Source organism: Camellia sinensis, chromosome 7 (genome assembly GCF_055761805.1).
Source record: "Camellia sinensis isolate YWXY chromosome 7, ASM5576180v1, whole genome shotgun sequence".
NCBI classification, from domain to species: Eukaryota; Viridiplantae; Streptophyta; class Magnoliopsida; order Ericales; family Theaceae; genus Camellia; species Camellia sinensis.
The window spans coordinates 67,079,325-67,102,902 of record NC_138967.1 but is presented as its reverse complement, the minus strand read 5'-3'; the positions used below and the strand labels follow the sequence as shown (position 1 = coordinate 67,102,902).

At 36.4% G+C, this 23,578-nt stretch overlaps 1 protein-coding gene across 5 annotated transcripts in view; it reads right to left on the bottom strand.

The window, feature by feature from the left end:
* The window catches only part of LOC114308711 (histone-lysine N-methyltransferase ATX2), an 86,453-nt gene extending 68,223 nt beyond the window's left edge, over positions 1-18,230 (bottom strand). For 4 of the 5 annotated variants that reach the window (XR_014335451.1, XR_014335452.1, XM_082878080.1 and 1 more), the window contains exons 1-9: positions 17,193-18,230; positions 16,949-17,000; positions 16,768-16,842; positions 16,450-16,669; positions 9,218-9,341; positions 8,990-9,094; positions 7,880-8,085; positions 7,488-7,580; positions 7,251-7,354 (exon numbers count right to left, since the gene is read on the bottom strand). Coding sequence is in view for 3 of the 5 variants with exons in the window: in XM_082878080.1 (XP_082734206.1) it covers positions 7,251-7,354; positions 7,488-7,580; positions 7,880-8,085; positions 8,990-9,094; positions 9,218-9,341; positions 16,450-16,669; positions 16,768-16,842; positions 16,949-17,000; positions 17,193-17,860 (1,647 nt within the window). In the remaining 2 variants the exon portion in view is untranslated. The remainder of the gene's footprint in view (positions 1-7,250; positions 7,355-7,487; positions 7,581-7,879; positions 8,086-8,989; positions 9,095-9,217; positions 9,342-16,449; positions 16,670-16,767; positions 16,843-16,948; positions 17,001-17,192) is intronic. The other variant, XM_082878082.1, reaches the window with a different exon arrangement.
* Between the last annotated feature and the right edge of the window lie 5,348 nt (positions 18,231-23,578).

Here is a 23,578-nt window from a genome sequence, read left to right as displayed (position 1 = left end):
AGGCATGAAGGGAAAAGACTGTATGAGGAATCAACATTATACAATGTGGTGCATCAAATTCTCGTGGATCATTGGAACAAGAACAATACTCCTCTCTATTGTATGGCACATTCATTGAATCCAAAGTAAGTACCACATTTAAATTTGTCTTAGATATTTTATTTAATGGACTTATCTAGTCTTTCTTGAAATAATTATTTTTCCTATTTTGTATTATTGTAGGTACTATAGTGATGAGTGGCTCCATGAGGATCGAAATAGAGTTCCTCCGCATAGGGATGAAGAGGTGACACGTGAGAGGAACAAGTGTTTTAAGAGGTATTTTGAAGATATCACAGAGCGAACCAAGATGATAATAGAGTATGGAAAATTTTCAGGTTATGTTGAAGCATTCTCCGAATATGATTCCATTCATAATAGGTGGCACATGAATCCTTACACTTGGTGGTGTGCATATGGTGCATATGCACCAACTCTTGAAAAACTAGCTTTGAGACTACTTGTGCAACCCGCCTCTTCATCTTGTTATGAGAGAAATTGGAATACTTACTCCTTTATTCACTCAATGAGAAGGAACAAAATGGTCCCTCAATGAGCGGAGGACTTGGTGTTCATTAATAGCAATCTTCGTCTTTTATCAAGGAGGAGCTCCCAACACATACAAGGAGAGACAAAAATGTGGGACATTGCAGGAGATAACTTTGACTCACTTCATGATATTGGAATGCTTGGGATAGCTAACCTCTCACTTGATCAACCGGCAATGAAGACGTTTCTATTTATAGATGAAGGAGAAGATGGAGGCGATGGTGAAGATGTTGTACTGGTTTTCTCTACTTAGGTTTATATTTTCTGATGTTTATGGATTTTGTAATAGATGACGGTTGTTGGTACATTAGATAATTTCACATTTTGTGGTTTGGTTTTCATGCATTTTGTAACAAATGATGGTTGGTAGTTTGAAATGACATGTTATGTATTGATGGAATGCAATTTTTATGTTATTTGTGAATGATATATATGATGTTAAATAAATGAAATGCTTTTTTTATAATTTTAATATTGTTATTTTGTATTTTTTATTACCTTTCAAATATTTTTTTTATAATTTTATTACATAAAATAAATAAATTTAATTATATATATTGAATGTGTCCCCAGCGTGTCGTGTCTCCCATTTTTTGAAAATTTGCGTGTCCCCGTGTCCGTGTCATGTCACGCGTCTATGTTCGTGCTTCATAGTATACGATCAATACCAATCTCCAAGACCGAGCAGACAATCACATAGAGAAGTAGAACAAAAAAACAAACTTACCAAAGCAACACGAGATTTACGTGTTTCACCCAAATCATTAGCTAAGTCCAAGGAATCACAATGGATTCACTAAGATCAATATGAAATGAGTTACAACAGTCTCTCACACTCAATCTCACAAACTCTCTCTACAATGATCTTTCTCACACTATTGTGTACCTCTCACTAAAATAACAAAACTTTTCAAAATAATTATAGATATTACAGGGCTAGCCTCAATCCAAAAAATAAACTAATAAGGAAACCAAAACCCAAATTAACAAGGAAAAATCTTAACCAACAGGGAAATAATTTAGAGTCCAAATCAAGATAAACATTAATTTCCTCATCTCCTTTTCCTTTCCTAATTAGGTTTAATCTTGTTTCAGGCTCCACCAACAACAAACATAACTACCACTCCAACTATTATTGCATTAGACTCCCCCTCTAAAGAAAACAACTTGTCCTCAAGTTGGGCATTAATCAAAAAAAAAAAAAAAAAGACTTAAAACAATAACAAACGGAAACACAATGGACTAGGGGTGCAGCTTGGGCAAGTTCAACCCAAACAACCAAAGCCTTGCCCAAAATTTTTTTAGGCCTTGAGCAACATTTTTTTGCGTTCGGTGCGGGCTTGGACATCAATTTAGAAGCCGGAATTAAATTTGAGTGGACTTGCACAGTGACACCAAATAATCCAAAACCCAAATTAGAAGCCGGAATTAAATTTGAGCGGGCTTGCACAGTGACACCAAACAATCCAAAACCCAAATTATATATATATATATATATATTTAAGAATATTACATATAAATTATTAGCCTTTGGATGATGTTAAAATAATTTAGATCGTTAGATCATATTCACTATATATATTATATATACAAATAACACAATAAAGTCTTAGATGTTAAAATAATGTAGATCGTTAGATCATATTCACTATATATATTATATATACAAGTAACACAAAACAAAGTCTTATTCTTTTCTTTTCTCACTCAAAAATTACAAAGATCACTGCACCAGCACATCGATTCCTCAATTCTCATCTCATATCATAAAAATTATTTGTTTTAACGTTATTATTGATTTTAACCACCAAAAAAGAAATTAGTAGAGTATAACTCAGGTCAGGCTTGAACAGATAATCTCATGTTACAATTCTGGCTTAGGTGGGCTTAAGCAACTCTCAGCATAACTCGAGCTAGGCCTGGACAACCTCTCAACCCGCTCGAGTTGCACATCTACAATGGACATGCAACGGTAAACAAGACTAAGTTACAAGTCATTATTCAAGATCAATCACCCAACAAACAACCCCTCCTTGAAATGAGTTTTCATTTATACACATCCACCAAAGCCATGTTGAAGCGGGAGTACACCACCCATGTGGCATGTTGTTTGTGAAATAAGTCATCAAAATAGCGCTTCACACATTGCTCAAGACTTTCCAAAAAAAGGTTCCCATGCAAAGGTTCACCAAGCACCAAGACAAAACAAAGTTGCACGCCTTGTGAAAGAGGTTCCTTAATAGACAAGTTTGGAGAGTAACAAACACCGAATACCCTTGAAACCTTTACTTCCCCCTCTTTGGATTCTTCAACAACTTGTTAAACTTCAAAATTAATCCCACACTCCTTGAAAAACAAAGCCAATGCATCAAACTCAAGAATCTCCTCAACAACTTCATTTGAAGCTAGAAAGGGAGCAAATGGTTGAGTTGCAACCATTTCTTTAATGAAACTTGTTTCATCTTCAATAGTATCTTCAGTCTCTATAAGGTGGTCATTCCCATCATCATAATGTCAAAGATTAGAACATCATCTAACCCATGAATGGCAACTTCATCACAAGTCAATTCCTCTTCATAACCGTAACATCAACTTCTTCATAATCCAACTCCTCGCTTGTTGGTTCATTAAAGATGGAAACATTTTCAACATACCTTGTTCTACATCTTGATCAAAGATGGGAAGGTCTTGACCACAATCTTATTCTTGGTCACAAATATTTTCCGCATCTTCACCAAAGATGGAAAATTCACCATCATCATAGCTAGGGTTGTGCAAAAATACCGCCCAATCCGCACTAATCCACCCGCCAACCGTGGGTTAGTTTGATCAGCAGTTTAAAATTTATAATCCGCTTTCAAAACCACCCCACATCGCTATAGTTAATACATTTTTTTTTTTTACTTAACAAAATATCAAAGTAAAAATAAGTGTGAGAGAGATTTACGATGTAGAATTTGTTACAAGTTAATGTTATGTATATGAAAAATATTATTTAAAATTCATTAGTGTTATATATATGAAAAATATTATACAAATGCTTGATAATTGTTTACGATTATTCTTCAATCAGCTAACAAATCAAAACCATCCGGTCTGCCATTCACAGTTTGGTTTATAATTTTACCCTCAAACCGCACCGTGTGCACCCCTAATCATAGCTTTGTGTTAAAATCTCCTAACAAAAAATTACTTTATGACGTTCATCCTCAAAATACTTGCTCTTTTCAACATTAGCCGAGTAATCGTATCGGATACAGTGACAGAATGGTTGTCCAACCTCAAAGATACCTTGATATTAATGCCCCGATTTTGAAGTACTCTTTCTTTGTTGTTTTTCACCTCACCTAACAATGGTTGCAAGTGATGACAAGGCAAGAATTGCTCCACAAGTTTCATCTTCATTTTTTGAATAACTCTTTCTCTGTTGCTTTTCACCTAACAGAGGTTGCAAGTGATGCTAGGGCAAGAATTGCTCCTCGAACCTCATATTCATTTGCACTAATCTCCAATCTCTAATCTTTTCTTTGCCTCTTTATTGCCTACAAACTTGCTATTGCTTCCACCAATTAGAACCTCTACCTTTGAAGCTTTGAGACACCATTGTCACTTCCTTTCTTCTGACACATCATGGTACTCCAAAAGACGCTCAATAGAGGTCAACCATTCTACAAACACATCCAGAATGTAGCTTCCATGAAATTCGAGATGCACAAAATTGGAGTTATCTCGTTTAGAGTCAAATTCATAAGAACATGCTCGACACCAATGCCCACGAGGATTATCCAATTGAATGCAACAATCCTTGGAACCATCACTACCATTGGTTAGAAGTTGCAAATGTTGCACTCTTCCAATCAAAGTAGCAACTTGGCCCCACTCACCTCTTTAATATCTCCTTCGATTTTGGTTTCTCGTTGTTCCTTCCGTGTTCTAAGTGAGGATTCATCCTAATTTCTTCTTCCAAATTCATAGCATAACCCCGATCTTGGCCACCGTGATGACCCTACCACTTTGAGCCATTAATGTTGTAACCTGGCACATTCAAAACAATACAGCGGCTGGAACTGGACCTTTGAACCAAATCACATAATAGAAACAGCCAATAGAACTAGCAAGGGATTCCTGATGGATACCAACTCTAGTTTAACTAAAGTCCAAAAGGTCAATTAAAATACCATATTGTTGGCTACACAGAATCAATTTCCAAAGATAACCACTCATAATCAACTATCCAGAAATGTAGTTAGGGCTCAATCGCAATTCACAAACACAGCTTTAATCCCTCTTCAGGCAAGCAATACAAAGATCGAAGGTTCATAATCGACCAGAATCAAAGTCAACGCACTATGAACAATCGAGGAGCTCTAAGAATCTATTGAAGCCTCGAAGTTGAATCCAGATTCATGATCCACATAACAAAGTCAAACTTCAATCCAAGTTTCAAAGTCGAACTCAGAATGAAATCCAAGTTGTGAAAATCAAATAGGGATTGTAACCAAATCACAAACTCATATTTGAAATGAAGATTTGATCGGATCTGAATGTGTTGCTCCACTCATAACTTCGGGTTTCGAATCGAGTTGGATCTCATCCAAGGTTGTCAGATCGAGTTCAAATCTCAAATAAGATATCGGATGGAATTCGATCTAGATTAGTGATGCTTCCAGATCTGGTGTTCTTCAAGTTGCAAACTCAGATCGCAAAGCCAAATAAGCCAAGAAGGTCAAAATCGAACCACACGATACCTTGGAACCCAATTGCAAACTCGGGAACTCAAATCGCAATACACACTGAGCAATTGGAATACCAAATCGACATCTAGACTTGGCTCACTAGCCAACACATGAATCAAACACCAGTAGAACTCAACTTTGAACAATGCAAAAGCTTTGGTCAACGAAGTTAGGGTTCCAATCTGGAGGTGAACCAAATCAGCAACGTAGGGTTTCAAATCAGGTGCATGATTTGGTTTCAAAGCATGTGGTGATTACATGATTAAGAGTAGGAGATAGATCAACTAGAATTTGGAAGATAGTTGGACCTCTCTCAATTTCATGCAATTAATACATGAAATAGGAACAAAGATCTGAACCTAAGCTCGGATACCAAAATGATAAAACCAAATCTCAAGATTGAAATGTTTTAGAGAGAGAAAATCCCAAATTGGGCTACGAACAGCTAAAGCTCCAATTACAATATCAAAATATCATCAAAACTGCCTTTCAAAGACTCAAACGACTTATTTATAGGCTAATGACAACTAAGTAACCTTAAACAAACTACCACTCTTAACTATTCTTACATCATCACTTGATTGCCATATCATCCATTAATAATTGTGTTCAAATTTTATTTCAAAGAATTTTAAGAAACTAAACAAGCCTGCGTAAAATTCAAACTAACCTTTGTACAATTACAAAGACCAACAAATTTAGTTAGAAGGCTCAAATATTGTTATTTGAATTTTTTGACTTTTTTCATTTCATATTAAGAAATCTATTTTCATTATACGCTAATTTTGTTATATGTGCGCTTTATTTCAATCAAGCACACTCTTGTGCTCCGTCCAAGTGTGCCTCATGCTTTCACCAACATTGCCAAGGAAGTCAAGGTGGAAATTTTTTCTCCTCTTCCACAAAATCACTATTCTCGGGCTGTTGTTCACACACCCCAAAAAGTTCCTCAACCCCAATTACTCCCAAACAATCAAAACCCCTACCCTTACCCTATTGACCATTAATTTAACCATTAAACCCCTAAACTAACTGTTGTCCAGGCCTTTCAATCACACTGTTTCTGAAAATCCTACAACATGCAACTTTCGGAAATCAAGCCAAAACACCCCTATCCAGTCACGTCCAAACAATCATAGCCCCTACCCCTACCATACTGGCTATCAATTTAACTGTTAAACCCCTAAAATTAACTGTCGTCTAGGACTTCTAATTATGCTGTTTCTGAAAATCCTGAAACATGCAAATTTCAAAAATAAGTCAAAACTCATTTTCTGTATCTGAAAACTCTAGAAGCCTTCTTCTACTTCTTAGAACCCTAACCCTAGAAGTTATCCGTAACCAAAACCCACCACAATTCCTATCGTAGGCAGCCTTAGGCCTTAGTTTGTCCTACATCAGTGTGGGCTGAATCAATCTCATCAAGATCATTTGATTATCATTGGACAAAGTAATGAGTGACTTATAAATAATAAATAGATAGGATAGAGCCACTTGTTCCATAATTTTAGGTTTTTGGTAATCAGAAGATTGATTAAGGCTTGCTTCAAATCTATATTGCTTACACTATAGAAGTTATGTGATTTTGGCTTCTTCACATAAACTAGAGGTATCATGCAGAAAGAAATGCTTTGCCTTGTTATTCATTCCGTGATTAAGAATCTGTCCAATCAAATCATTCGTAATTTGCATGTAACCCTGATTATCATCAAAATCTTTTGCTCTCAACACCAAAAACCCAACTTTGGAGAATAAGTAAATTAGCAACATATAAGCAGAAATTATTGATGTGAGCAAAATCAAGCACCAAGAGAAGATTAACTTGTGATTAAAAGTAAAGCAAAACCACAAACCACACAAAAATGTAAAGATAATCAAAGTGACCACAAATTTAGTTTAGGCTCACATCATTGCATTTCATCATACCTGCTTTCCATTATCCAGTGTAACTCTAAACAAAGGCCGAGTCTTTGGGCCCGCATCATTGCATTTCAGGACTTCCATCTTGTACAAGGTATATACATTTGGATCTAAAGCCCCAAATTGGAAAACAAACAGAAATGAATGTTATGGGAACACTCGAGATGAGGAAAATAAGTTGAGTACAAGCTATGGCAGAACTGCAATTTACAAAAACAGAGAATCCTTCAAGAAATGATCCACCTGCTATTGAAGGAAACTTCCTCACAGCAGTATATCCTTCAGGCCAGATAAATCTTCCATCCTGAAAATACTCTGAGTCCTTCACAATCTTTCCTGTATGAGATTTATATGCACATGAGTTTGAATGGAATTAGTCCTAACTCATCAATTAAATAAGTAACACTACCATTTCTTATATGCATTTGAACAATTATTAGCAAAATTTACGGTAGCCCAAGATGTATACTTTCCTTGTTGAAGCTGTCAAATAAATCAAGAACAAAAAAAAAGAATGCAGGTAAAAACAAACTCTCATCAATGATAACCTAGTCATCACATTATTGCATTGCGTGTTACAGCATGTAAATACAATGTCTCATATTTTAAGGCAACAGCAGTTTAATAATACATACCAAGACTTATCACTTGTAAATCCCCTATCTCAAATGGGCAAGTTTTGGTGCCCTCTAGATTGCTATGTATCCTTTCGTCTCCTCTGCAGTCTTCACCTGAATCAGCACCCTTTTCATCCTCTCGACTTCCACTCGCACAATCATCAGCTTCAACAGCATTTTGCATCTTTAACATTCTTTTTGGAAGCTTCTGTTCACTGAGATACCTGATACAAGGAATGGATACCTTACTCTTCTTTATGCCGGAAATGTTTAAGTAGAAAGAAAACCACGCAAATAAGCTGGTAACAAATGAATCTGTCTCCTTCATATTTTCTGGAAACATAGTTTATATTTTGATGATCTTCATTTGGCCAAGTAACCCAGCCCTTGCAGTTGAACCAGTAAACTGGGCCCACAACCAGGTTATAATCCATTCCATATTTTTTATTACGACTGTAACCATGAAGAACAAGCTACATTACAAAGACAACAGGTAATGGGAGTGCTTCAGATGAGAAATCCAAGGCAAACCCAAAGTAAGGAAAGGAAAGAGATACAGGGATGGGAACATGGGCAGGAAGTCAGCGAGGAAGAATAGTTACATAAGCATAGTTATATAATGCACTAAACATAGCTAAAAAAATTATATAAAGAAACAGGTAGAGAAACAAACGTCTGCAACATTTTTCACTCTTGAGGCCTAAATGCCCTAAATTAGAAGGTCACACAAACTTTGGACCTAGAAAACAACTCACTGAGTCCAACCATTTCATGGGTGGATATAACCAAATCACAGACACTTGACTCCACATGTCTACATACTTCTGTGCAATTGTTAAATATTCAGTCACACAGGATCTGTCTAACAAGGAGTAAAGACATAAAAGGTGCCCCAAGTTACACCTGAAGAAATACAAGGCATGATTGACATATGTTTGTGCCTGGATAAAAATATATATGACAATGAGTTAAATACAGCAACATGGCGAAGCATGCCAATGTCATGCATAATAATTAAGAGATATTTGTACTAAAGAGAAAAGGAAGAAAGAAAGAAAAGAAAAGGCTTAATGAACATAATTTCCCATGTCAACAAGAGTAGAATGAACTCTCAATAAATAAGCTCACATTTTTGCTTCTTCCAAGCTTTGCACAAAATGTGATTTCTTGCATTTCAGATGGAAAGAAGAGAGAAGTCCTCTAAGAAATGAGATAACTTGTTTCATATTAATCCTGGATAATCACAAAAAATAAAGAGATGTTAACCTCACAGGGAGAGATGCATTTGAGTGTATTATTTACTTTTTAATAAACAAGTCTAACAAAAAATTCCCTTCAACTTTCGAAACTTCACACCTTGCAAAATCATGGGTACCAAAAAATTGCACTGGAACTGATTTTACTCCTGAATTTCTGTTTAGACCTTTAAGATTGACAATAAGAGATTCATCCACAATGATTGCTGGCCACATAGCATGACCTACATCAAAACAATTGAACAGAAGTGTTAGCAATTAATCAAACAGTAAATGAGTAGCACTAGACCAATGTTAATAATATAGGGACTATAATATATTATAATTTGTTAGGGCAATAGTCTGCATGATTGATAATTTAGGTTTTCCAGGGATGGCCGCTGGTAATACAGGAATGAATTTTAGTAGTGGAATATGCAACATCATGAATGGTGAGGTTTTTAAGATTTTATAATATGCACTTTCCAAGGATTAAATTATTGATTGAGATTTTATCGGTTACAATGCAAATACATTTATCTCAAAGGATATTGGAAGAGAGACATGCCCAGTGGTTCCAGCAATGCAAACTCCACAATGAGTGTCTTCAAGTGGGAGAGAATGATGCAAATAAGATTTTAGCTCTTTTATATTTTTAATTTTATTGTTGTGTAATTAATAGTTGATCAGAAATTTGTTAGTTTATTATAAATTAACCATTAATTATTAGGTTTCCTAATTCATATTGATTTAGTTTCCTATTTTATAGGTTTCTTGTTTTGCAATAAGTAGGTTTTTGGTTATTACAAATAACAATGTAAGCCAGACCCAACATTTTGATGATTAAAAGAATTTTGAGTTGTGCTCTGTCTCCAACTTTAGATATTGTGTTAATTTTTTTTGATAAATAAACAAACTTTATTAAAAAAGCATCAAGACGATGCAAAGAATCTAATGAACATAGCAACCCAGAATGGACTGTAAAAGCACATTATCTAAGCAAATTCTCCACAAAATGTACAAAAGTCAACACATCAAGATCAACCGAACCCGTAGCCCAGCTATGAAATACCATAAGAAGCCTACTTTCTAACCAAAGAAAGGAATGGCACGTGTTTTGAAACACACGCCTATTACGCTCCAACCAAACCAATCACAACAAGCAATGGGACGCAATTAACCAAGCCTTCCGCTGCCTCTTACCCACCCACGCCCTGCCCCAATTGGGCAGGACGTCCAACGCCGATCCCGGTTGCACTCAAACCAAACCAAAAAAAGCAACCACCCTACACCAAAGCCGTGACACCACCGAACACTACTCGAGCAAATGATCAACCGTTTCCACATCTCTACAACAAAAACAACACCAATTAACCAACGCATGCCTCCGCCAGATCAAATTATCAGTAGTGAGGATACAGCCCAAAGCAATTGTCCAAACCACAAAAGCTACCTTGGACGCAGAACCCGATACCCAAATACATTTCCAAGGAAACGCACCACCAGCACCCCTACTAGCACCCCATAAAATGAAAACACTGAGAAAACATCTTTAGACCTCCGGACCGCTATACCATAGAATCCATCCCCTCCCTCGCCCCGCCCCGCCCCGCCCCGCCCCGCCCCCATTCTGCAACCCATACAAAAACCTAGTAGATCCACCAATTGGCCTAACTCCTAATCCTGTACAGCACGACGAAGACAAACATTCCACACAACAGATTGCCCCTACATCCCCTGAACCGAAGCAACCAACTCCTCTCCATCAACGATAATGGCATAAACCAAAGGAAACATCGCCGCCACAGTCAAGCCATCACAAAACTAATCTTGCCAAAAGCGAACTCGATCACCAACCCCCACTTTAAACCAATCAACCATCCCAAATAATTCTTTCCCTTCTTTAATCAAAAATCAATGCAATGTTTTAATAATTTTTATTATTCTTTTTATTCAATAATGTGACATTTATCTTATTATTAAAGTGAATTATATTTTAAATTTTAAATTTTAAATTTTTATTAGTACATGACATATTAATTAGAAAGACAATGTTATAAAATTTATTAGTCTGTATAATATTTTTTGGCAAAATAATTATACAATTGTAAAATCAATTTAGTAAAATTAATTGAAAAAAATTTCAGCAAAATAAATAAAAGAGAAACAAAACAAGAATCAAGGAAGGGGAAAAAAAACCAGAACCGTAATGGAAAAAAAAAAAAAAAAGAGCAAATTAAAAAACAAAAAGGAAAAAAAAATCTGCTGAGAGATGAAATAAAGGAAAGAAGAAGAGAGAAGAACAAAAGAAGAAGCAAGAAAGACGAAAAGAAGAGAAGAGGGAGAAGACGAAGCAGGAAGAGAGAAGAAAGAAGTAGGAGAAGAAGACTTACCTTAGAAACGATGTCGAAGAAGAGGACGAAGTAGGACCAGGTTCGTTTCTCTCCTCTCCTCTTTCTCTACTTTTCGTCTTTGCTTTTCGTCTCTCTCCTTTTGATACCCCCAGAAACTAGGGTTTTACACTCAATAAAGGAGTAGAAAGCAATTCTTAGGTGCAATGCATGTCCACAAATAACACAAAATCAAGAAAACTGAAGGGCCCAGATCTTAGAAGCAAAAAGCGACGCTTTGTTTTGCCTTGCGCTTCATCGCCTAAGCCTCGCTTCACTCGCCTCAACCTCGCCTCTCCATATCGCCTCGCTTCGAACCCTATGAAGTGCAATAGCCTCGCCTTGCCTCGCTTCTCGCTTAGGCACGCCTCTAACAACACTGGCCTTATCCCCAGGCATGCTCCTCAACGTACCCAAAACCTCTTCCTCAGTAAAAGGCCTCTCTAACGACCGCCCTTCCTCCTTAGAAATAGAATCAAAAACCACACCATCCAACCCCAATCACCACATCTGTCCCTCATCACGAAAAAGATGCTGATAGAACGCCACTATACCATCCCTAACCTCCTCTTCTGACAAAAGCAACACCCCATTCACCCGCATACTCCCTATCTGATTCACCCGCCGATGAGCATTTGCCATGCGATAGAAAAACTTTGTATTACGATCACCATCTTTCAACCACAAGCATCTAGATTTCTGCCGAAAACTAATCTCCTCCATCCAAGCGATCCTCTCATAATCTCTATGAGCCACATCCCTACTTGCCACACCCTCTCCAGAGAGATCGCCCTCAATTTCCTTCTCATCCAACTCCTGCAAAACTGACAAAATGCTTGTCTTCTGAACCGCCAAACGGCCAAAAACCTCGATATTCTGCCTCTTCAGATCAAACTTAAGAAGTTTCAATTTCTGAGCTAATCTGTAGCTGGGTGAACCCACCACATTGTAACTCCCCTACCAACCACCCACCCACCCACCTACCCTCTCAGCAAAGCCATCTGTTTGTAACCACATGTTCTCAAACCGAAAAGACGACGGACCACGCCAGACTCCCCCACTATCCAACAGAACTGGCCAATGATCAGAAGTCGGACATTGCAACCGACATTGAAGCATCTGAGAAAAATGCTCCTCCCAATCCCCAGAAACCAAGAATCTATCAAGCTAAGAACTCACTCGACCACCCGACCAGGTATAACCTCCCCTCTATAATGGCAGGTCTACCAGCTCCATCTCATCAATAAAAAAAAGCAAAATCCCTCATAGACCACCCCATTTGACTCCCCCCAAACTTTTCCACTAGGCTCCTCATAGCATTGAAATCACCCCCAACAGAATTCTTGGTGAATCGCCGATTGAAGAGAATTGAGGTATTGGTTAGCACAAGGTTGGTAAAGGAATTAAGAACATATGGCTGGAAAAAGGAAAGGGAAGGTCAATAGATGGTACAACAGTTTGTTTTTAGGCTTAAAGATATTACAGTTGTGCCTTCAAGCTTTTTAACTCATCTGCCTTTTATCAAAAGGTGGTTGTGAAGGTTGAAGCAAATATAATAATCCAAACCATATAATTCGGACACAAGAACACACCTCTGAATTAACTTTTTGAGCTCTGATCGATGAGAGTCTCCCATGGGCCATGGATTAATTTTTCTCTGTGTGTATGTGTTACCAGTGATATTTCTTTTGCTCAACTGAGGGATTTTTTTCTCTTTTTCCTTTTTCCTTTTCCTTTCTTCTTCAAGAACCAAGTAGTTGAATCCAATTAAAAGAAGTCCAGGAAAATAGAGATTGACATTTTCAAGACCCTAACCAACCAAGAAGAGGCAAATGACAACATAAAATATTTTCCTATTCAGAGATGGAAGTAGAGAAAGGAAGAGATCAACCTTTAAAATTTTAGATATACACGTAACTCAAGAGTCTTTGTATATTCAACTACTAAGCATCCAATAAAAATGATCAGGTGACCCTCTGAAGAAGTGGGCCATGTCACTATGGCATTCTAAAAATATAAGAATTAAAAGAGTTCCACATACGTGCCAAATAAGAAAGATATTTTTAAGGGTAAACAAAACTTTTAATACTATATACTAGATGTCACCTCACATGGCTAACACATGGCACCATATCACTAGGAGATACCAATGTGGAGATGATGCAATCGTCCACGTAGGAGAAGTGAATGTCCACACAAGTAGAATTATGGTAGAATCAGAAACTTGGACAACATTCAAATATATCACATAAATATAACAATAATTGTGAAGTATTTCACTGATTTAATTTAACTAATCATTTAGAGGAATCTGTTGATATTTGGATTAAAATTTAAACTGGGAAAAAATTGCACCTACATATTGAGATACTTATCAACATAAATGGTAGAGACCCATCATATTAACAACAAATGATTTGTCACCTGACACGTAGAAAATCCAGGTATTACTTAACTAGCATCGGTAACTCTTTTTTTTCATAAGCTTTATTTTCTTTGAGGGTGTGTTTTACTAAACAATGTAAAACAAGACATTAAGAAACAAGATTGGAGCATTGTCTTTCCTAATCCTACTACTTCCATAATTAACAAAGAAAGCTAGTCAAGCATGATATTAAACAAGCTTGGTAAAATTATCAAAAATGCCAGTCACAAATTCAAGGTATTGATTGCACATCTATTACTACTTTCCTCAATCAAAGGAAAATATAATCAATTAAAAACAAAAGCCATTATAAACTTTAACAGCACTAACTTGAACCATATCACTTCTTACACTTCCAATCACAAATCTCGATTGCAATAGCTAGACATCCCCGACAAATATCTCATCATTTCCTTAATTTGTACAACCATTAAATTCTTTCATATACATCCATTTCCTCATCTATCATTTCTTTCAATACAACTCATCCTTCACAGCAACTTCATTTCAACTATACTCATTTTTTGTTAAAACATTATTTCTTGATTGCCCAACATCGTAAATTCACAAATTCACAATGCATAGCTGGCTTTACAGTCCTGTAGGTTGTAAAGCTTTCCATTAAATCAAAAAGTTATTCATTAATCACAAGTTACTGCATAAACAATGTTCCTACTTCATTCATCAACTTTACACTATCTATGCAGCACAAGGCACATCTTAAACGAGGTCATGTCCATGTCAAATGAAATCCACATAATCACCAAGAATACATCAAACACCTATGAAGGTATCCCCAGACAGTCAATATATATACATAATAAATAAATAAAAAATACAAAAGGCTGACAATCAAGCATGGATCAAGCTGCAATGTAGAAAGAATAGTCATAAAGGACAAAAATCAGTACAAGTAGCAGTAGCATATAAAAAATAGTGTTATATTTTTGTGCCAAAATTTTCAATTTTTTCACAAAGTAAAAGTACTAAATGAGATCTTTTATTTGGTGAAAAAAAATATTGAAAATTTCAGTACAATAATACATTATTTTTTAAGTTCTTATTTTCCATGCCGGACTAACAATTTGTGGCAGAGCGAGTATTAAACAGTCACCTTTGGGTATCTCTAAGCCATCAATACTAATTATCCTTCTTGATACTCAAAGCTTTACTTATATAACATTCCATATAAGTTGTAAACTTAATCTATTTGCGATTAGTAATTAATAAAACCAAATTACATTCCTCAGGAACAAAATGCTACATTATCATTCACAGGTTAGGCGTATATACATTCGTATCAACATCTAACAATCTACAATTACTTCTAACCTGCCACCTTCAGCAAAATGTTCTCCTATATATCTCTGAAAAAAGAACAAGCTAAAGAAAGAAAGACAAACAAAATAAAAACTATTTACTTGGAACGTGGATTGTTTCGGCATGAAGAACGGGAATGAGAATGTGGTACACCATATGGTCTAAAATGTGGTATGATGGAGCAGACTTGCACAAATCATACTATTAGAATTTGCGACGCTTTAAACATGAGAACAAATTACTTTTAAAAATAACATGACCAATAAAAAAATCTATTGTTCTTCAAATTAATCATATAATAACACATTTCTAAAAACATTATGGCCCATGCTTTTCATTTTGAAACTCCACTCTCTCTATGTTTTGGTTCATTTACACTTTATTTTTTTGCTCTTAAGAATATTTTAAAAAATAAATAGAAAAAATATAAATATAAATATAAATAGGATCTCTTTTAATTGCTAAATTCACTATTTTGCAACGAAAGTATACTAAACCATTAACCTATTAGCATTTTTTGGTAATACTACCAAAAATGCAAAATAGCAAACAACAAAAACATAAAAGGCCGTGACATTTAAGGTAACGAGAACTTTGAAAGTGTAACATTAGAACTTAGAAAGTACGGGGCTGCTTCAGACACATGTTGATGCAGCCTAGTTGTGAAATATTCCAATACAAATCATTTGCCAACTCACTAGAAAGTTAATAAAAGTGTTTTGAACGAATAGGAGATCTATTAGTTCGCCATCCGCTCCACATCATTTGTAGTTTAGGAACTCGTCCCTGCTTACAATGCTTATATTAAGTTTTGACCGGGGCAATGGCATTCTTTAAAAAGCATAGCCCTTTCTCTATAAGAAAGAAAAAAGAAACCACTATATGTAGGTTACACGAGAACTTGTTGTATCTCCTCAAAGTAGTGCTCACTTCACAGCGCAAAAAGGTCAAGATGTGAAGCAGCAAAGCTTAGAGCCGTTACTTTCTATTATATTAGTAAAGCACAATCACTTTAATGGCGTAAGCATCTGACTTTCTTACTAACTGAATCAGTTGAAGGGGGTTTTTAGTTATGTTGCTGTACTTTCTCATGATTATATGCTTTTAGGGTTCTAAAGTTTAAATTTGAGAATTAAGTTGTTACCATATTGGTAAGGGTAGTTTTATAAGGTGAATTACATGTTATTAGGGTTTTTTGTAAAGCATACAAACACTCACCAGTAAGTTTGGCCCATATAATATCTCCAGGTACAAGCTCATGGGAATCATCAAAACTAGCAGCCAATGCAACCATCTCGCTAAAATCAAGGTCATCCATCTCCGATGTTTTAGTCCTGTAACTCAGATTTAACTGCTGCATCTCATCACGAGAGATGTAAAACTTAACTCTCTCCTTGGATAGAAGAATATATTCTTCCTCACCATCCTCATATGAAACCTGCATTATGTTAAATGTATTACCAAATTGTTTCCAACAAATGTCATGTATGCACATATATTATATGTGTGTTTTTGCTCAAGCTCTGGTGGCCATACATGATGTCGATCGGTCTCTGCATTGAATCCAACCACGTGACCAGAATACCAATAACCATCCAAAGGCCAGTAAACCTGTTTGCAGCAACTCGAAGTTAAGGGCCAATGTGGACATAAAACTTATACATTTTGAATGGGGATGTGTCCATTATCAAGATAAATAAATAGAAAAAGGACTTGCCTTGCATTTTAATCCAATGAATTTCTTCAAATCAACACCATCGAAACTCAACCTGTGTTCAATTCAAAATTAATATTTTTCTCAAATTTCCTTTCCTTTGTTAAATAATTGCCTTTTTTTGTGATCCGGTGTCCGGGTAAACCCTCACTAATCTCTATACTAGTTAAATAATTGCCTTAAATCACATGTGGTTTTCGTTTTGGGGAATAAAAGTAGCAACTTTGTAAAGAAATGAAAAACCTACCGGACCCATTTTTTAGCAGAATTACCCATTTGGGAGTCATCAGGGTTTTCGCAATTCCCCGAAGCACGACGACGTTTTCTTTTCCGACTAATGTCAGCATTGTTCACATCACAATTTTGATTCAGAGACTCTCCCACTCGAGGCTCGTCGAGCTGGTTCAAAGAGCTCGAATCAGCGCCCAATTTAACAACGTCACTGCCACCAAACTCCCTCTTCCGCTTCTTCTTCTTCTTAAGTTTCTTCTTATCATTATTTTTCTTCATCGATCCCAACCCGCAATCCTCATCTTTTTTTTCGACAAGCGGTCCATCTTCCTCTACAATTTCCAATGCAGGCGAAACATTGGACTGAGGCTGCGATCGGGACGCCAAGGAATCGAAAAATGAGGGCTCTTGGAGAGAATGCAGATGCTTCTTGGGTCGGCGACGAGAGTAGCAGTGAAGAAGGGGCGGCTTCTTCGAATGTGTCGGTGGCTTTTCACGGTGAAAATGGTGACCACGGTGGAGCTTTCGAGCTTTGATCTTTTTGGACTTGACGTTGGAAGATCTAGTCGCGGTGATGCATGGAGCTGTGGCGGAGTACAAATCGGAGAGCGGTACGTAGCGCTTCGGAGTGGCCTCGAATTCAATCTCAATCTCTTCATCAGCTTCTTCATGTATCAATGCCATTGTGTAGGGGGGGTTGGGGGGGAGAGAGAGCCTCGGAAGAGATGGAAAGGGCTCTCTCTCTCTCTCTCTCACTGTTCTCTCTCTCTCTCTCTAAATCTATGAGGCCCAGGGAATGAAATCTGGGTTTGAGATTGAGCGAGGAATTGCTAGGGTTTTGAAGAAGAAGGGGGGGAAGGGAGGGGGGGTTGGAAAGTGACAGGTGTAGGTTTTGGAGGGAGGTTTTTCCCACCAATTCTTCCGTTTCGCGCGCGTGTCAATGCCGGTGCCGAATGTCATCGCTTAGGCCTAATCTCACAGACCACACACACCTTTTCCTGCAAATGTGTATATATATATATATATATATCTTCAAGCCCTTGTTTGGGATTTCACTTTCTTTTTTTTCTTCTAGTTATTACGTTTTTTATAATGATCTTATTTAACAACCGTATTACATTCACGCAATCCCTTCACCTTAAAATCCTATTAATGAGGTGATAAGATAAGATATCTATAACAAAAGTTTTTAAAGTATATCTGAATGTAGTTTGCATGTCATTTGGAAGGTTTAGGAGAAAGAAATTATTTGAATAAATCATTATTTTTTTTAAATATAGGAATAAAAGGTCACGATGTACACCCTCAAAATGGTGAGTATTATATACAAGTTATGGTATTTGTAATAATTAGATTATTCTCATTAATAACTAACATTCTGCTTATTTGGACGAAAAATATTTTTTATTAAAAAAAATCGTGGGTGTGTTTGGTTTGTGTTTGTAGAGTAGTTTTTGAGATAAAAAGTACGAAAACTTATTTGGTTTGTCTTTTTTCAGAAATGGTTTTGAAAAATCATTTTGAGGAGAGAGTTTTAAAAAAAATGATTGATTTGGTGTGTATGAGAGAGAGAGAGTGATTTTGGAAAGTAGGTAACCAAACAAATTTTTGAGATTTTTTTTGAAAAAATTTGTTTGGTTTGATTACTCTTAAAAAATTGTTTGTAGAGAATTTTTCCCAAAAAATTTTTTGAAAAACAAACCAAACTTACACCGTATTTTTTAATATTTGATACAATGAAAAACAAAAATCAATAATAAAAAAAAATCCATAATCAATGGAAAACAAACATATTTAGGCAAAAAAACGTTTTGAGCTTTTAAAAGGAGAAAAACATTTTTAGATTAAAGTTTTATTAATGTCGCGATACTACCATTGCACTCTCACCTTCACTACCACCACCATCACCATTGCTATCATCGCTGCCACACCACCTCCACCTCCACCTCCACTCAGGAGCGAAACTAGGATTTAGACTTGGAGGGCCAAAACATTTACATTTCTAAAAAAATATAAACATATTATAACAGTTTAATCAAGAGAAATATATTAAAATCATAAACTAAGTTTCTTCATAATAATAATATTTAAAAAAAAGAAGAATAAGAAGAAGAAGAAGAAGTATTCAACCTTGACAAAATAAGAACAAAAGAAATTTAAGTTCACTTTTCAACTCAATCAACTATCAAAGTGGAGCTCGACACTCTTCCAAATCTCAAAAATCATATAAGATTGCTTTGGAGCTAAATTTCATTGCTATTTCTCTTTTTATGTATAAAACCGCAGAGTCTGTCATGCTCCGAATTTCCGAGATCCAACCCATGTGAATAAACCACCCATTGATAAGTAAAAGACAACATTAATACAAAGGAATGTAAGGACTCTCATACGAATGGATACAATAATGTGATACGTTATATGATTTCTTTCGATTACATACACCCTACATACATGTTCTAAGTAGAATTAAGGTTCTTTAAATGAAGATATGAGAAGATATCTTATAAAAGTAAAATGCCCGTAGACTTACATCGTATACAAGGGTATAACACTTTACAACAATGGCACTCGACCTATAAAACAAATGGCCGAAGGCCTATCAATAGTAGAGCAACCTCACACAAACAACAACCCCAACCGATGCCATATCTCCCCATCTAGGCAAGCCAATATACCTGAAAAATATTTCAACCACGTAGGGTGAGCATAAAACCCAGTAGAGTATATTCCAAAACCTAAATATGCTCTACTAGCATAAATAATCGTGAATGCAATACATATATAATATGCTCCATGCATTTTAAATGCATATGCTTCATTCACAAAAACATTTTCGTTATCATCAAAAACTTTCGTTTATTCAAAACGTTATTCATTAACAACACATTTGGTTTATTGAAAACCATTTCCCAATACACTTTATTGAAATCATAAACCAATTAGTAAATACATTGCTTTACATTTTCTCAATTTCCAAATCATGAATCATTATTCTTTTTCTTAAACAGAAAATAGAAAATAGGGCCGTAAATACAGACATTAGAATCTCTAGGCAAATGTATCGAAAGCAGGCTATATGTAACGCCCCCAAAATAGTATCATAAAGATAACTCATACGCGGAATAAATATGAGAAACAACATACTTTCATACATCATTTAACAACAATTAAATGCCATGTAGGCTTACATCTTTCTAAGTCATTGCTTGGTTACACAAATTGAGTCTTGGTCATTACATCTTAAGCCCTTGGCTTTACAAATACCAACATACACACAACAATTCATAATTAAGAAGCTCTTGCTTCCCGAAAGTCCATCCACGCTATTGCCTTGGAGGAAACATCTCATCTGCACCTAAAAAATGGTATTCCCTTATAGGGTGAGCCAACAGCCCAGTAGAAATAATCTAACACAATTTATGAAATTTAGCAAAGGTATAAATACCATGTATATAAACAATACCGATATGGAAGAATCCATAAGGCCTGTATATCCATATGCCACTGAGGCTAATTTTATTCCATGTTCCATTAATTCATTTCCAGTTCATATACACTACTCAATTCATCAGTTAAATTCATTATCTTTGAACAACCAAAATGAGACTACAACTTAATGGTTTTCCATTTATGCAAAAACATACATAAACACTTCAAACTTTGCCATTTTACGGATATTTCAACCGAAGGAATCGGCACCCATTTATATACATGTTTTCAGATCTTTCACCCAGGACACTCCGCTCAACTTGCTTTACATGAGGTCCATCCCCTTTCTCCTCCCCAAACAAATATACATATGCAATGTATTTATAAACATAATCATATATGGAGTACATCCCCTTTCTGTTCCCAATAAACATACATATACAATGTATTTATAATATAGTCATATTCAATGACACCAACAATGGATTAGCATTAAATCTCTTAATCCTCATGCAATTTCTACAACCATCATAGCTATCCTCCATCGATAGCCCAATGCAATTATTTCTAAGAGATGTTCAATCTCAAAATAAATAGTTTATTCAAAACTTTCATAGGTGAGATATTACATATCTAATATCACCATTTATATCAATAACCATCCAATTTAACATATTCAATGTTAATTCCAATTATTTATACAAAATAATCATTCTAACAAATTAGGGCAAAAATCTCCCTTTTTTCCAATATTGACCCAAACACCCAAAATCAACTATTTTGGTACACCAAGATCTTATATTCAAACCCCATACTCATTTATCTCTTATACATCAAAAACCCCTCTTTTCATTTCGCACCCAAATCTTAGATTTGTTCAAACGACAACCAAATCTCATCATCTATACACAATAGCAAATAAGCTAAAAACCATATTAGAGTGTAGAAAATTCCTACCTCAAGTGTAGAAGATGAACAAGCAAGATCGAAACTCCAAAGATGACGAAATCAACTCTTACTTGGATCAACATGAAGCTTTTGAAGCCCTCTACCTTATTCTCCAAGACACTAGGTCAAGAACACAATGAATGTAGATGAAACCTTAGAGAGAATGTGATTTCTAGAGAGAGAGACTGCAGATTTAGGGTTTGTGGATAAAAAGGAGATCAAAAATGAAGCCAAAACGGCGCTGCTGTGAACTGATGTACACCAGGCTCGCTCGAGCGAAGGAGTTCTCGCTGACGCGACCAAACACAAAAAGGTCGCCTCGCTCGAGAGCAGGAAGCATCGCTCGAGCGATCAATGCAAAGCTTCAGGTCTGCAACGCAGAAGCTCGCTCGAGCAAGGGAAAGCTCGCTCGAGCGAAGAACACCAACCTTCAAGTCTTACAGAGACACAGACGCACGCTTGAGTGCAAGAGTGCTCGCTCGAGTGAAGAACAGTTTACACAAGGCTCGCTCGAGCGCAAGAAGCCTCGCTCGAGCGAAAAGGCCAAAATCTGTGCAACAAGGTTTTGGAAAAATAAGCAACCAACTTGTTTCAAACACACAACTACAACCTAATAACCAACATTAAGGGAAAGACAAGGGAAGCAAGACATAAACTACCCTCCAAACCATACAAACCCAAGTCCGAAACACCACAAGAGACGGGTCAAAACCAGGGTCACTATAAACCTCCCCTCCTTAAAGAATTTCGTCCCCGAAATAACAAATCAGGCTTTAAAACATAATTGAACTATTCACGACCATGTTATTCCCACAAGTTCAACACCATGACCCATTCTCCGGTCATCTATTCACACCGACTCAATTCACAAGTCCCAAATTAAAATGAAATTTTCAATTTCCCAAAACATTTACAATGTTTAACCAAAGTCCAAATTTTCAAAAAAAAAAAATCGTACATAGCCTATACAATGCTTCCAAAAATGATGCAACATCATCAATATTCCACATTCTCAAAACATATACAATGTTTATGTTGAATCCATGTTCTTCCCAAACAATTATAACATATACAATGTTCTTGCAAGTTAAAACATATACAAAGCTTAGACTTTTCATCAATAAAATTTAATTCTCAATACATGCTCATGCCTCAACAACACAAATCCGGATATTTCTCCTGGACTTCTAACTCATGTTCCCAAGTCGCTTCCTCGACTCCGTGATGTTTCCACAATACTTTTACCAAGGGAATTGTCTTGCCTCGCAAAACTTGATCTCGTCTATCCAAGACTTCCACCGGTCTCTCCCCATACGAGGCATCCTCGTCTACCTCTAAATCGGTCCAATCTAACACGTGCGATGGATCCGGCTCATATTTCCAAAGCATACAAACATGAAACACGTCATGAACTCAGAAATTTGTGGTGGTAACGCCAAACGGTAAGCAACCTCCCCAATCCGTTCAAGGATTTCAAAAGGGCCAATAAACTGAGGGGATAACTTTCCAAACCTCATCAAACCCCGTCTAGGTGATATTTTCAAAAAGACATGATCACTCACCTTAAATGACAAAGGTCTCTTCCTACGGTCGGCATAATTCTTCTGGTGACTCTAGGCCGTAGCTAGCCTCTTACAGATAAGTGCGACTTTCTCCGTGGTTTCTCGAACCAATTTCGGACCTAACAAACGTGCATCACCCACCTCGGCCCAACACACTAGAGATCTATACGATCGACCATACAAGGCCTCAAACGGTGCCATGCCAATACTCGATTGGAAACTGTTATTGTAGGCAAACTCCACTATGGGTAAGTGTCTCTCCCATGACCCCATAAAGTCAAGGACACAGCTTCGAAGCATATCCTCAAGAATCTGGATAGTATGCTCGGACTGCCCGTTAGTCTGAGGATGGTAAGCCGTGCTAAAAGTCAATCTAGTACCCAAGGCACTCTGTAAACTCTACCACAACTGAGCAGTAAACGCGGATCTCTATCCGAAACAATCGTCGCAGAGACCCCATGTA